General features: G+C 29.6%; 1 protein-coding gene across 14 annotated transcripts in view; it reads right to left on the reverse strand.

Moving 5' to 3' along the window:
- LOC143248821 (bromodomain-containing protein 3-like) overlaps nt 1–16,156 on the reverse strand; it is a 113,125-nt gene that overhangs the window by 16,255 nt on the left and 80,714 nt on the right. For all 14 annotated transcript variants that reach the window (XM_076497598.1, XM_076497607.1, XM_076497605.1 and 11 more), the window contains 6 exons: nt 12,349–12,392; nt 10,321–10,585; nt 8,359–8,508; nt 7,807–8,100; nt 5,904–5,989; nt 1,968–2,120 (listed from right to left, as the gene is read on the reverse strand). In XM_076497598.1, the coding sequence (XP_076353713.1) occupies nt 1,968–2,120; nt 5,904–5,989; nt 7,807–8,100; nt 8,359–8,508; nt 10,321–10,585; nt 12,349–12,392 (992 nt within the window). The remainder of the gene's footprint in view (nt 1–1,967; nt 2,121–5,903; nt 5,990–7,806; nt 8,101–8,358; nt 8,509–10,320; nt 10,586–12,348; nt 12,393–16,156) is intronic.

Consider the following 16,156-nt stretch of genomic DNA (forward strand, 5'->3'; position numbering starts at 1 on the left):
GTATAAACCAAGGGTTCTTGAAGAAGAGAAACCTCATATCTATGATACTGTTTTATCCATCCCTACAACTACGGTGGAAGATGTGTTCACAAAACTTGAACAAAGAATTAGATTAATTATAGCTAATGATGAAAGACATGTTGAAGTTTATTAAGTAAATTAAATAAAACTTGCAAGCCTTCAGAAGGTATTTTGTTTTGAATTTTGTTGTTGTCTCAATTAAAATATTTGGTATATCCATTTTTGGACACTATATTTTCAATCAATGCAAGCTAATATTTAAACAAAGAAGCTCTAAATTTTTCTCAACATTCCCAGTAAAGAGCCCAAACCTCTGTCACACAGAAAGATAAGAAAACAATTCAAACTGTTACATTTAAAAAATTATCTTTTACGAAGATACTTCAGAAAATTGTGCATACAATTATTATAGAACTACACATCTTTGTTTCTTAAGTCATGCAAACAACACTGGATAAATGCAATTTTTGTATGCATTACAGTTTTAGCAGATTTTAAAAAATAAAATAACATTTTGGAAATTTAGCCTAATTCCAAAAGGCACTTATGCAAAATCCTAACACTGCATTATAAATGACATATCTATTCTGGCAGAACTTGATTTAGTGGTTATGGAGTATAGATCAGCTGTGATAGCATTATATACATATATATGAAGTAATTCATGCTATTCAGTTATAAATAGCCATATAAGTGGCAGATGCTGCTGACCACTGATCTACCATTTGATCAACAATTCTTAATTAGTGATGGATATGCTTGAACTTGGTCCTCTGAAGCATGAGGTTAAAAATAACAATACCAATACTACAACAATGTTCATTCATATATACGCCTCCTATACACTAGGAGATAATGTGCCTACTGAAAAGAAAAACTTGATTTTGAGTAAAATTTTGACAAACATAATTCTTGCAACAATTTTAAAGAAAATTACATATCTTTCAGAAGAATTCTGTATGACAATGAAGAAGAAACCCTGCACAAAGAAATAAACTCACAATTTAAAATGAATTAAAACTACATGAAATAAGGATCCCAACCACTCCATAGCTCTGATGACAGGACGTTCCACTGATTAATGTGGAGTTAATCTGTGGCTTGCTTCTTTTCCACCGGTGGGCTCCAGACTTGTCCACTTCCTTTTTGCTGCCTTTGTCTCGCTCTGCTTTCTCCCTCCGCATTTTCATACTGCCCCACTTTACTTCATTGCCTCCAACAAACCAAATTAAAATACAGGAAAACTCCCAGGAACAGATAAATAATCTTCCACAAGCAGGGACAAAGAGGAACTACAATGTTTCTGAACACCCCTGCTGGGGAGAAAATTCCTCAGACTTTTCCCTTTCTAAACTAAGCCCCTGCCAAGGTTTCGTTTTGTTGAAATAAAGAGGCGTATTTGCTTTTTCTATATGTCTGGTGGAATGTCATATATCTTTTTATATTGTCATATATATCTGTCATATAGGGAAAAACAACTCATAACTGCTATCCTGAGAGAACTGTACAGCTTTTTATATTCTTCCTGTACATAACCTTTCTTTTCATTTTTTGTAAATTAAATGCAAATAAAACTGAAATGAACATAATGTCTAAAAACTTTTGTCATTTTATGAGAAAAACAAAAAAAATTAAAATTATATCATAAATGAACTCATACTATAAATCTAACCAACCAAATCTCAATAATGATTTTGTGTGTGAATGTTTTTATCAGGTGAGGTGTTATGAACAAACTTATCAGATGAGGAAATTTAATTCGTAACCTTCCTACTTTTTTACATTTTTTTTTCTTCTCTAAAATACAAAGTAATATGAATTAAGCATAGCAGTAAAAGAGCAAACTTCTATATTAAACATTTAGTGCACTAAAGCTATTAATTCCCCAAAACAGTTTTTGGCAATAGGGAATAGACAAGTGTAAGAAATAATAAAAATCTGCATACTCTGTCTTGTTTTTCTTTGGCCTGCTTCTTAAAATGCTGGAAACTGTCTAAAGCTGATGTCTTTTTGTTTCCACAATGGCTAGTACTTGGGATGTTACTTACATTCTGTGCCAGACTTGACCACGAACCAAAATTCTTTAATTTTGATTCAGTCTGTACATGTAAAAAAAATTACATTTAATAGTAGCTTAAAATTTTAAAAAAATGTAATATAAATTACAGAGGATTTTAATATAATCTTCATGTTTAATTCTTTAACATGCATTTTTGATTTAGTATATTCTACACTTGAAACAAAAAATTATAAAAATGATCTAATTCTGCTACTGTTTCGTAAAGCATAACTTCCAAAACCAAAAATTCAGTTTAGTTACATGTTTCTATGATAACAATCTATGTTATTCAGCAATAATTATAATTATCATGATATTAGTAACTTGTAATGACATGTTTAAAAGGGTACCTTAATTTTTAGATGTTAAAATTTTGATGTTAGATTTACAATGTTTATAATCTTTGTTATCTAATAAATAGTTATATTTGAAAATTATGGGAATAATACTCCATGTTAAAATTACTGCTCCATCTTCATACAGTTTTACTTTGTGTATAACATAAGAACAGGATATTACAAAGTTTCAAAGCATTTTATAAAATGGCTGTTAGTATGTACACATTACTTACATATTTTAATTATCTACTTCCTCTTTAGTAGGCATTTCACAAAATTTAAAACATTTTGTTACATAAATTAGAAATATAATTATTATTATATTACCAGCTTGTATGTAAAGATATTTGATCAGCTTTATATAATGATTTTATGTGACACAGCTAAGCATCAAAGTTTACAGTTTTTCTAAAAAATTTTCTGTTAAATCCCTAATTTCATCTTAAATGGAAATGTGAATAAAACAAAGTATATTAACAAAATTTGGATCTTTTTACAGCAAATCATTCGTATAAATGATTAACATGCTGTTATGATTCATGTATGTTCATGGTTGTAACCATGTGAATAAAACAAAGTATATTAACAAAATTTGGATCCTTTTACAGCAAATCATTCTTATAAATGATTAATATGCTGTTATGATTCATGTATGTTCATGGTTGTAACTCTCACTCAATAAAGACATCTGAAATATATACTTAACTTTTAATTTCACAATGAATAGTAGTAGTATTTCTTCAAATTTTTCTTTTCCTAAGTTTTTTTTTAAATTTATACCAGAAACAGATTGAGCAAAATGCAAAAAACAAATGGATAAAAAAATTGACTATAATCTAGTTACATCAATGCAAAGTAAAGTGTTCAAGCAGTAACTTAAGGTTTCTTAATACTGACCATCTACATTTCCTGTAGATGAAAAGAAAGGAATCTATAGGGAGGTTTAGAACTGAGGAACAAACCATAAATCTAAAAAATTCTTTATGGGTTCTATAAACATTCTTTTCATTCTTTTTTGTGTTACATGTTTATTTGAATGTCACAGCAACTTTCTTCTGTGAAAATACACCATGAAAGTTTAGTTAGGTTTAACAAGTAAAGTAGGCAATGATAAAGTTTTCCAATGATCAAATTCTTGTTCAATAACTACTATTATTGAGTTTATCATATTTAAACACATTAAGAAAAAATTATTTATTGTTTATTGTAAACAAACGATATATACATTATGTATAAATTGATTCTGACCAAGATTGGAGATTTATACATGATTTACAATCAGTGATGTCGAGAAAACTCACTTGTAGAGAAATATATATGTAAAAATGGCTCGTTCGAGTTGAGGAAACATTTTACGTAGAGGAGCAAACAATTTTTTCAAAGAATTTTCTCACAAAATCATCAACATAATTTCACAAAACAATCTTACAAAAAGAGACATTAGTTCCATTAAAAACCTAAAACAAGACAAAAATATATAAATTCTAAAAGCAGATAAAGGTAACACTAGTCATAATGAACACGAGTGAATAAATCCAAAAAATGAAGAACATCCTACCAGACACGAACAAATTTAAACCAATACACACAAATCTCACAAAGACACACAAAATGCAACTGAACAAAATATTACTAAAAATGAAAAAAGCCAATATAATTTCACAAACACTTTATTCCTACCTACGTAAAATCGACTCATGCACACCACAAATATACTGCATCCCCACACGTCATAAACCAGATTGTCTATTATGACCAATAATGTCCACATATGAATCGTTTAATTACAATATTGGTAAATACATAGCATGGGCATTCTCCAAATATGTAACATCAGCCAGCTCTTTCATCAAAGACTCTTTTAATTTCAAGTCTGATTTTAATCAACTTAATCATAAAGCCTTAATGGCCAGTTTTGATGTTATATCCCTCTTTACAGAAGTTCCAACCACTGAAGCCTGCAAGATAGCCTTAGAACTCTATATCCGAGACCCTAACCCAACTACAGACATTCCCAGCAACCAATTAGCAATCCTCATAGAATTCACCACAATGAAGACAAACTTCATGTTCAACAACCACACCTATATAGAAACAAATGGCCTGAGTATGGGCAACCCAGTATCACCAGTCCTAGCCAATATTTTTATGACAGAAGTTGAAACAAGCAATTAACACAGCATTACATCCACCACTATACTGGTACAGATATGTAGATGACACGGTTGCAGGATTCAGATCTACAAAACACACACTTAATTTTTTCAATCACATTAACTCTATACATCCCAACATTAACTTCACATTCGAACAGGAAGAAAGAATTCAAATATCATTTCTTAACCTCAAAATTACAAGAACCGACACACAATTTAAAACAGAAATCCACCGAAAAATCACCCATCTGGACTATACATTCCTTGGGACTCAGCACATGAAACAAAACAAAAACTCAACATACTAAGAAACCAAATAAACATAGCCATAAAACTATGCTCACCAGATAAAATTAACAATGAATTAGACAAAATAAAACAATACTTCATCAACATTAATAAGTTTCCTCCACAAACCATAGAAAACATTATACACACACACCTAGACAGAAAGCAAAATCAACCAACAAAAGTAAATATATCTCACAAATCAAAAAATCACGAAACCATATACTGCTGCATACCATATATTCCCGACATCAGCAGAAAAATAACCAACATTTGGCGAAAACTAGTAACAAAATATGACATTCCAGTTAATACCAAATTTATTCAAAAACCAGGCACAAAACTGAGGTATATACTATGTAAAAACTACACTGAAAAACACCACACCAACATTATTTATAAAATACAATGTGATAACTGCAATGATTTCTATATTGGAGAAAGAAACAGCAAAATGGAAACCAGATTCAAAGAACATAAAAAGTCACCTTCACACGTTATCAAACATTGCAAGCCAAATAAACACAACATAACCATAGAAAACACTCAAATACTAAATAAAAAAACAAACATAAACAAATGCAAAATTAAAGAAGCCTTACTGATACAACAACTTAAGCCAAAAATAAACCAATACAAAGGAACACCTTTATACCTATATTAAAAATAAAATAAATAATAAAAAATTATATATTCAAACATCTAACACTGCCCTCTATATTCCAACACTCAATTACACAACCACTTTCAAACATGTGGTCAGCTTCTGGTCAGTTACCTCTTTCTTTCTTTGTGAACCTGATGATGACAGAAGAAGGTCAAAACGTTGTTCGCTCCTCAACACAAAATATTTTCTCAACCCAAACAAACCGTTTTTACGTATACATAATTTACAATGTTTATTCAAACAACACTTTAGTGAAAATTCTACTTAAAGGAAACAAAAAAAATCTTAAATAATAAGATTTTTTGTCAACTCCAAATAACGTTTAAAATTCCCTTTTTTAAAATTGTGGAATTCTTTCATATATTTTAAAGCACCTTTTTTAGTCCAGGGGTAGAGGTCTGTAATGGCTTAAGTTCAGTCTTTTTATCCTCTGTAGTTTCTTGTACTGGAAGAGTTGTTCCTAATTTAAATATAAAATTATATTAATAATAGTATATGTATATATATAATTTTATTTTGCTTTAATTCAAATATAAACAAAAATCAACCTTAATATTTCAAACCTTTCCTATAGCATATTTATCAGGCTGAAATTATGGATATCAAATACTGTTCAAACAATTCTGTAAGGAAGATATTAAGCTGAAGAGTTTTTTATATATATATATATATATATATAAATTTGGTTACTATCATTTTTTCCATGAGCACCACTAACTGGAAAGTATAATAAATATTCATTTTAGATTCACAATATAAAGTTACATTCATAAAAAGATTCTGTAAAACTTCCAGTTACATTCAAATAACAATTTACAATTTAGATCTATGTTCATTAAACCATGGTTTATGACACGTCTGAAGAGGTAATAATAATAATATTTTTTTTCAATTTACTGTTTCCAGTACGTTTGAGTAAAATTTCCAAAACACATACAGAAGAACTAAATCTGTGAGCAAAAGTTTCTCCAATAATAAAATTACAGTACTGCATACGAAGCAAAATTTCACTTACATTTTTGAAAAATATGATCAAGTGCAACATTCTAACACTGAAGAGACTGTTTTTCCAAGCAAGCAGTCATGCCTTATCTCCTCCTCTTACTTAAAATGACCCTCCAGTTATGTTTCCATGAAACAAAGCTGTTTGTGAGAACAACTCTAGTTTCAAGGCGTATGTTTAAATATATTCAAAGTGAGAACAATTCGTTGAAGATACACTAGGTAACTTAACACATATGTGATCAAAGGGATTGTTATGATTACAGTTTTTGTTGGTCACCTTTCTCATCAAAAATAAAAGATGATGATTTAAAAGTACTAGAATCTTCATCTTAATGAAGTTCAACCTTGTTCACACCATCTTCCTACTGTGTTAGGATTCATTTGTAGCAAGATCAGCATTAGCTAATTTGTTTGCCAAGAGAGTTTCTTATAATTTAAGGTTCAACTTTTCTTAGCTATAGCTTTCCTTTGTAGCCAAATCCTGCTACTACTATAAATTATTTTTAAAATAATACTCCTTACACTCACAGTACTGTGCATGATGAACTTGTCCATCACACAAATGATAGCATAATGCTGCTATAATCATCAACAAAAATACTATAAATTTCCATTTCTCGTGATATCTCTCATAAAGTTTCCTATTGCTGATCTTGCTCTTTAAAAATACTTTGTGAAAAACTTTTCAAACCTTCATATACTTCAAATCCTGTATTAATTATCTTGTTAAATATAACAGGATATATAGTATATTTTTTATGGTCAGGCGGTTCACTTCTGTATCCAGTCTTTACTTTGTGAATCATATCACCAGAAATGATTGTTTTGTAGTACGGTTTTAAAGCCCCTGCCATCCCAAATGCTGTGTTGTAAAAGTTTTGCCAATTCTCTGAAAAACACTGAAGCCTTCCCCTCTTTTCTTTTTGTTTTACAATTGCTGCATTATTTGGCTTCATTTTATTTAACCATCTTGCTGTAAAGATACTTCTCTCTGCAAAAATTAATCACAAACATCTAGCCACCAATTAAGTTTTACAGAAGCCCAACCAAGGCAGTCAACTTTTATATATATATAAAACAGATGTCTACCATACACAGAGTGTTGTACTAAAAGCCATCACAACATTCACAGGGAAATAACAGCTAACATACATGCCTTTCCAAAATCTTTAAATTATTCTCCATATTTGGCATTATATACAAACATTTTGCACAAACAACAACAAAAAATCTTTCACAATGAATAGCATAGAGCAATAAATAAGATCTCACCCATTACATCCTCCAAAAAGTCATCAGGAAAATGCTGAGGAGGAGTAATATCCAAAGATGAGAGATCATCTTTTCTGAGAGAACTACCAGTACTTAAATTGGTGGATTCTACAGGAGAAACTATAGTCTGTGCCTCAGAAACAATTGGTTTGGTTTCAACAGACACAGGAGATTGAGGAGTAGAATGAACATAATTTGTACTTTGAGTAAATGATCCAGATGACATGGACATGTTTTGTAAAGCTGACTTATCATGCTGTGGAGTTGTTGTAACAGGAACTCCTTCACTTGTAGCTATAAATAGAGAAACCAACCATACAGTTACAGCTCACAGAAAAAATTTTCAAAGCAACAAACACTTTAATCTGCTCCATTTATTGCTTATTTAGAAATCTATACACATTCCTTTTGGTCAGCTAAATATTATACTTGTACAAAAAAAACAAACTATTTTGTGGCTATAAACTATGAATTAATAAATATTTTAATTTCATTATATGATTTGCTTTAAAAATCAAATAACATTCTTGAAATTTAAATTTTACGTAATACCTGTAGCACGAGGTGTAGTGGGAACAATGTTTTTCCTCACAGGGGCAGGAGTGGCTGTAGCAGAAGGTCTAGAGGGTTGTTGAGGCAAACTGTGACTGGCAACAACTGGGGCTCTACTTAGAGGAAGAGAATTTGGTTGGGGCAGGGCAGCTGTTGAAAATGCAGATAGGACAGTAAAGGTCACCGCTTTCAATTAGTTTCCATAAACAATAAAAATCACCAACTACTTACATACATCAATAACAAAAAGTTCATTTACCAAAGAGAAATGGACAACAAATCTTATTACACTTTCATAACTGATAGAGACAACTTTTAAGATTGACTGTATACCAGTAAAAACAATTCACTTCCAACAGTATTTCTTTTAAGTGCTGCAAAGCAAGCTAATAAAAAACATTACTTCCTCAATAAAAGTTTAAATTTTATTTAAACTTCAGAAAAACAGCCAAAAAAATAAGTATTTGATCTCGGTTAACAATAAAAAATAGTGAATTATTCAAACAGCTGTGGTAAGCTTAAAATATATCTAAGAATAAAATCATCCTTTCTTACTATGCAACAATCATCCTTTCTTACTATGCAACAATAAGTTATGTATATTCATTTTTTAAGTATTAAACAATATTTCTTCCTGCAAACATCCATTTTAAATTCCAGAAGGATATGAAAGCCACAGTCTAAATATTTAGCTTACCATTTACCTTTATTCACATCAATGTCTGGTCCCATATTCTAGATCTTATAAGTTAATTCAATCCAGTTTTAAAAGCAATTTGACTATCTATAGAGAAATGAAACTAAAAATTGTAGAGAGAGATACAATAATCTTAACCATGCTGGAGGCAACTGAACAGTATTTGTCACCTTCACAGTCAAAATTGTTTCACTGAGAATTTTTGCTAAATTTAATACTATAACAAAAATGAGTTAACAGTTCCTGAGATGGACCAGATAAAAGACTACAAGATCATTTTTTTTTATATATTTAGTTACTGTTCCAAAAGAAGAACCTCAAGAACAAGTTGACAGATGTTATCAATTATATCACCCATCTTTCAGAAACAAGGCATTTTGTATTCTCAGGAACTAGGATAGTGTTTGAAGGTTCACTTTGTTAGCCAAGAATTCAAAGATAGTTCTACATATTTGAAGAGTTTGGCAGTATTCAAGCAGTGCCAGAGTTAGTTTTCTGACAATGTCTGAACGGTAATCATACGACTTTATTCACAAGGAAAGTCTTAGTATAATACTTGAACAAATAATTGTATAAAAAAACAAAACATACACACAAACACATTACTACAATGTTATACATAGCAGCTTCTTCTGTGCACTGAAGTAACCATTAAGATAATGCACACGAGAGAGGATTTACATTTAGAGATTTAACTGCTTAAATAAAATATACTAAATGCCTAATGTACAAGATGTAAGAAATGTGTTAGAATATAATAAGTAATTTAACTCAATTGCAATTCTTTTAAATGGAACAAAAAGGGGTGCTCTTGCAATAAAAACTTGTTGTACATAGCTATGAGTATAACATGTAAAATCAAGTACTTGTATGTAAACAACATGCACTCTTTTTTTTTAAATATAAAACCATAAAACTGTTTTAAATAATACATTCTGTACACATGTGAATGTTTTACATCATTTTCATGGATTTTCTGTAAAACAGACAAGTTTTTATAAAATATAAACTAGTATTTATGGTGATTTTATCAGTAAATTATAAAAATAAGTGATACCAAAGGCTTAACCTACCTTTAATTACTGCCCAACCACGAACCAGAGAAAATTGGGCAAAATTTCAAAAATTTCATATTTTAACAAAGAATGGCTTATAAACAAATGTCATTGAATTCAGTGTGAAAAACCCCTTATTAAAATGTGTCCATTTGTTAAACAGGGGCTGATTCCAATATCATCTTACATTAAAAACCAGAAATAACTAACCTAGTTGATTTATGTTTGGATACATTGCACCCAATACTGGAAGTTGAGAAGGATGGTCTGTGAACTGAGTAGGGTGAACAGCTGGAGCGGCAGGTTGCTGGTACCTGTGTAGAGCTTGTCCACCACCAATGTTTTGTTGATACAACTGCTGATTGGAAGGAGTTGTAGCTGTAGTTGTGAGATTCACACCAGTAGAAACCACTGATGAGGAAGTGGCAGAAACTGAATATGAATCCACTTTTTCCATAGTTTTTGATGTGAAATGCTAAAAAAAACAAAAAAATACACATTTAATCATAACTCTAAATAAAATAAGTTTTTTTTTTAAATTTTCATCATATGACAACCTAAGTGTTAATGATTGAGTGTGGTAAAAAGAACAGAAACTACCTAGATGCACTCCAATTTTGAAATCATATAACTGTTCTAATTTTGTAACTGCATGCATGTGTGCACACATACTCACACACTATAACTACCTGAAATTAGACAGTTTGGTTGTTTAAAATTAATCTCACCCATACTGAAATACTTCTGAGAGCATTCAGTTACATAACATTCTGATGAAGCTACTAGTCTTTATCTTATAAACTTCATACAAAAAAAGATTATGGGGCCACTCTCAGAAGACAGCTACTGAAAGACTTCACTTACATGTAGTTTCCTTAGAGCATTAAAATTCAAACAGTTTACTGACTGAATATTAACTCCAAGAAGAAAAAAATTGCTCAGTGTTCCCTGCATAACAAAAATTTCTCTCTCTCCTATTACTTTAAAATTTAGTTAGGGTTTACATCACTTTGAGTGTTAAAATTCAAATGATTTCATGACTGAATATAACTTTCAATAAGAAAATTCCCCTATTCTTCTACATAAAAAATCCTCATTTTCCTATTACTTTAAATTTAATTTAACTACTGAAAATGTAATTTTCATAATCTTTTTTTCACTAATACATTAAAATCAGTAGTAGTCCATCTTAACAATAAAATCAAAAGCATATCAAAACATATAAAATGGTTAGGGAATGTACCAAATTTTTTCATAAATCCAGACCCACAAATGGATTATATTTTTATTAAAGTTAGGGAAAATATGTACCGATTATTAGATGGAAATGCTTATAGTATTGTAAGTTTGGTAAACATGTGAAAATGGAAATAAAATCTGCAATGATACTTTGTTATAGCATTTATAAGTTCTTGAAAACATTGAATGATACTTGTAAACAACAGTCCAAAATAGTTACTCTTGTAAGTGTAGAGAGATAACATTCCATGCCACAAATTTCATAGATTTTAAAATGTATGTCAAGCACACCTATACATGAAAGTTTAGAAAAGTGTAAGGACAGAACCAAGCAGTTTTAGCAAGGTTACAGTGTAGACCATATTTCAAGGAGGTTAAATATTGCATGATAAACACCAAAGATAAGTTTGATACATGCTATCAAAGAACACATTTCTTACTAAAGACCAAATTAATTTCTAATTATTTTAAAAATGTTCACATTTTAAGCCTGAACCATCAAAAATAAAACAGAATGCTTAAATAGATTCAAGATACATATTATAATGCCTAAGTTAAAAATGTCACTGAGTAGAATTATAGATGATTGGAGTTATATATCTGAACTAAATACAATATACATCGCACATGGTTTATCTTATTCCTGTTAGTTATTAAGAACTATTTCTATGTCTACTATTTTATGACAACTGAACCACTTCCACTCAGAAGATATTTTATTGTCAGAGTAGTCCAGAAGGATGGCTTAGAATAATATAAATATATATTAATTATGCTAATATTTCTGTAAATTATTTTCTGCAGGAATTTATTACACTTTTCACATGATGTTTATTGAACTGAACAGTAATATATTGTCAAAAAGTAATGCCTGTTTTTTTCATGCCTTGCAATAACATAAAAAATGTATAAATGCTTACATAATTACAAAAACTCTTACAACACTAAATTAGTTTCTTGTTTGAAACATAACACAAAATAAATGTATTAATAATTTACCTTCTTTCTGTTGGTTGCTTTCTTTTTCTTTTTTTTCTGAATGCCTGTAATTGAAAAATGTTCAGGTTATTACAGTTCACTGAAAAAAACTGCTCATTATGGTGTCAATCATTGTGTAAAATACAAAACCCTTGCAATTAACAAATAGTTTTTAAAACTCATTTTTTATACCATTTCTGCACAAACTGTTTGCGAGTCCACAACCTTTGGTTAAAGATCTCTAACATTTATGACACACACACACACATCAAAATGTCAAATATATAATATTTCAGCTAGTCCCAGTAATAATTACTGAGATTTCCTACTTATTTTGCATGCACAGTGAATGATTTTATGCAGTTCGTTTCACAGCTTTTACACTGAATGATGTAAGAGGTAAATATAGAATTAATCAATATAATGCAATACTATGTGGCCTTCACTGATGGTGAACAGTATAAAACATGTCAGTATTCTGAGGGTAAAGATAGCAAAGTAAATTTAGTGATATTTTTAAGTTAACATAATAAATATCAGTTAAGTTACTCTGCCATCTTAACCCTCAGATTACTGACAGCAAATAGTGTAAAAGATGTCAGTAATCTGAGGGTTAAGATAGCAGAGTAATTTAAGTGTTATTTATTATCCTAACTTCAAAAATACTAGCAGAGTAACTTAAGTGATGTTTCTGAATTTGGCCTAATATAGTAATTTATCATAGGCTAAAATTAAAGCACAACACAATATCTTTTGTTTTTGAGGTAAAATATTACTCAATATAAATATATACACATATCCATATTAACCTGTCTTACATTGCAAACCTAGAAAACTGATAACTCAGATACTTTCTGAAGGCTGACTTTCCTTTTTCAGGGTTAATTGTATCACATCTTATTTTCAATACTAAGAAAATGCACCTGTACAAGAGTGTCAGGTCTAATCACACCTACATTACTAAATAATAATATCAACATTCTGTCTAAGATGTTTTCTTTATTGTAAATCATGTAGTTAACAGTAAAACTATACAAAAAAGTAAATCTTCCAGAAAACAGCACCCACTAAAATAATATAAATTAAAATCTATCCAAAATATCTTGCCATTATATATTTACTTGTTTTCTTATCCAAATGAAGTTACAAAATTAATAAACTTTGAAAAAATGAAGCTACAAACATATCATAACCATTTCTCATATAAACAGTGAACTAATTATATCAAATGTTTTTTTATTTTTATGTGTTTTTATTTATGTATATTTTTCTTAGGATCTGTAGCTTAAGCTTAGATGCAATGTTACACATTTTACAAAAACTTAAAATTCTGAAAAATATTTACCAATATAACCAACAACAAATGGATGTTATATTAACAACTACAACATGAAAAATATTGTCACTTTGGCAATGGACAGTGCTAAGAAATCTTGAATAAAATGGATATACTATAACACTGGGTATAAATAAACAGTTTTATTTTCTGTAGTTGTATTATTCACCATTTCAATGCATTAAATTAAACAATTTTATAACATGAAAATGTAAGCACAACACAGTAAAAAATGATCTGTATTTTTTAATTTAAGACTGCTGATGTTTAAACCTGTGACAAAAACAAGCTTCACTAATTATACATCAGTAACATAAAGTTTACATTTTGGTTCTGTTATTTAGTTTACTCTTATTATATATACACACACACACACACACACACATTTCCTTTTCATCCACATAAGCATTCAGGCTAGGATTTGTGACCTTTTCATCCACATAAGCATTCAGACTAGGATTTGTGACCTTTTCTAATACTGTCAAACTGACCTTATTCAATTCTTAAATCTCTGTTTACATTTCTTCATGTTTGAAAGTTACTTTTAAAATTATACACACAATGTAAATTTCTTTCATTTTCTGCAAGATATTTGTGATAAATTTTCTTTCTCTGGCTTTATGCACATACAATGTATTTATTATTTTATACTGAATTATAATACACTGTTCTGAAATCAAAATTAAGTAAACAGAAAAGTGTCCAATTAGTTGTAAGTTCTTATTACAATTATACATTTTGGCTCTGAATAAAATTCAGAGACAGCTATCATATTTATACTGAAATCAGAAAATAAGCTACAATAAATGGTTTGATCTTAGAAGCAAAGAAGTGAAATAAAACAAAAGACTGTGTTTAACATGGAACACAGCTAAGTTTATTATAAACAAAAACACATATTTTTGGAAAATTATGAAAGGTGTCGAGGGAAAAAATAATTTGTTTCATGATGATGCAAAGAAAAACATATTATATTAAAGAAAATAAAGAAAAAATCAGCTTAGAAAGGTTCATAGACTGCAAAATAACAACTAGATTCAATTCATCAGATATATGTAAATGTTAAAAACAAACCATGTAGTCTGTGAAGATGGAATATTGTAAATAAATCATTAATGTTAACTGCAAAAGTTGAAAGGAAAGGTATTTCTGCTGCTACACCTTTAATGTTTATTGAAAAAAGAAACAAAACAGAGAACTTCTGTTAGAAGTACTTAGATTTGTGAAATAAGGATATGTAGAAAAAAGTTAATGATAAAAATGGAATGAATGTTTTTCACAGCTAAATATTAAAGTGTAACAAAGTGGTTGAAACTAACAGAAATAATGATTCCAGTTTCAAATCTAACATGCATTACAGAACTATGGTCGTAGTATCCTGTAACAAGTGTAACTCAACTAGCAGAGAGAAAAGAAACTATATTTACAGGCTGATATATAATACTATACAAAACCAGAGCTAGATGTTTAGTAAAATTTGCTAATCAGTTATTCTCACAAGACTTGGACAGTTGGAATAATAATAATAGAAATTAATAATTGAAAACAAAATTTCAATTAGTTATTTTAGATATCATAAATAAATTAACTCAATGCTCAAAGGTCATGAATTACATTTATAAGTTAATTGTCTATCTTCATGCAAAACCATGGAGGGGCTCACCAGTAAGAACTAAGAATCAACAACCAACATTATATTATTAATGAAATTTATAAATGAAAACAACTGAATAGAACAAACAAGCCGAGTCATTAACCCTTTCCAAACTGGATATTTATATTTTATTGTCTTCCAGCGCAATATAACAAACAGGGACTCTAAATTTAGTAAAACATTATAATGTGAATAATGAGGAATTTATAGTAAACAGAGCAATTACTGATAATAATTATTACTGTCTATGTTTACAACAAAGTTCAAAATAGTTTCTAGTTTCATTGAGACGCAAGTACACACCACAGTGACTGCACATAAAATAGGGACAGTGTAATTTCCTTCATATATTAGTCATGTGCCACCAGACAAGTTTCCATATTTGCACACAAACATCCTATTCTTGCAATCCTTTCACTACCAACCTACAGTGATGAATGGTTTCAGCAAACACTGGAAGGTGTTCCATGTTTTACAGTCTCTAAGCATCATGTCAATCTCCAATTGATAGCCTAGCAGCTTGTTTCAAAATGTTTTACCACCAATAAGCCTTTTGTAATACTAATTTCATGCCACCTACTATCAATAAAACTAACTATACTCTTTTAAACTTGGAAAAAACCTGCAACTAAATTAGGTGAGCCGATCTCCTCCATTTATATGGAAGAGCATTTGAAATGGGTTAATATTTCCCACATAATTCTTGTTAAAAAGATTCATAACAGTATATGATTATTACAACAGTATGTGACAAAATTATACATACTTTAATAAATATCAAAACATTCATTCAAGCATCCTATATCTTGTAATACTGAATCATCTCCACCAAGAGCCTC

The sequence above is a fragment of the Tachypleus tridentatus genome, chromosome 4 (assembly GCF_004210375.1).
Source record: "Tachypleus tridentatus isolate NWPU-2018 chromosome 4, ASM421037v1, whole genome shotgun sequence".
In the NCBI taxonomy this organism is placed as follows: Eukaryota; Metazoa; Arthropoda; class Merostomata; order Xiphosura; family Limulidae; genus Tachypleus; species Tachypleus tridentatus.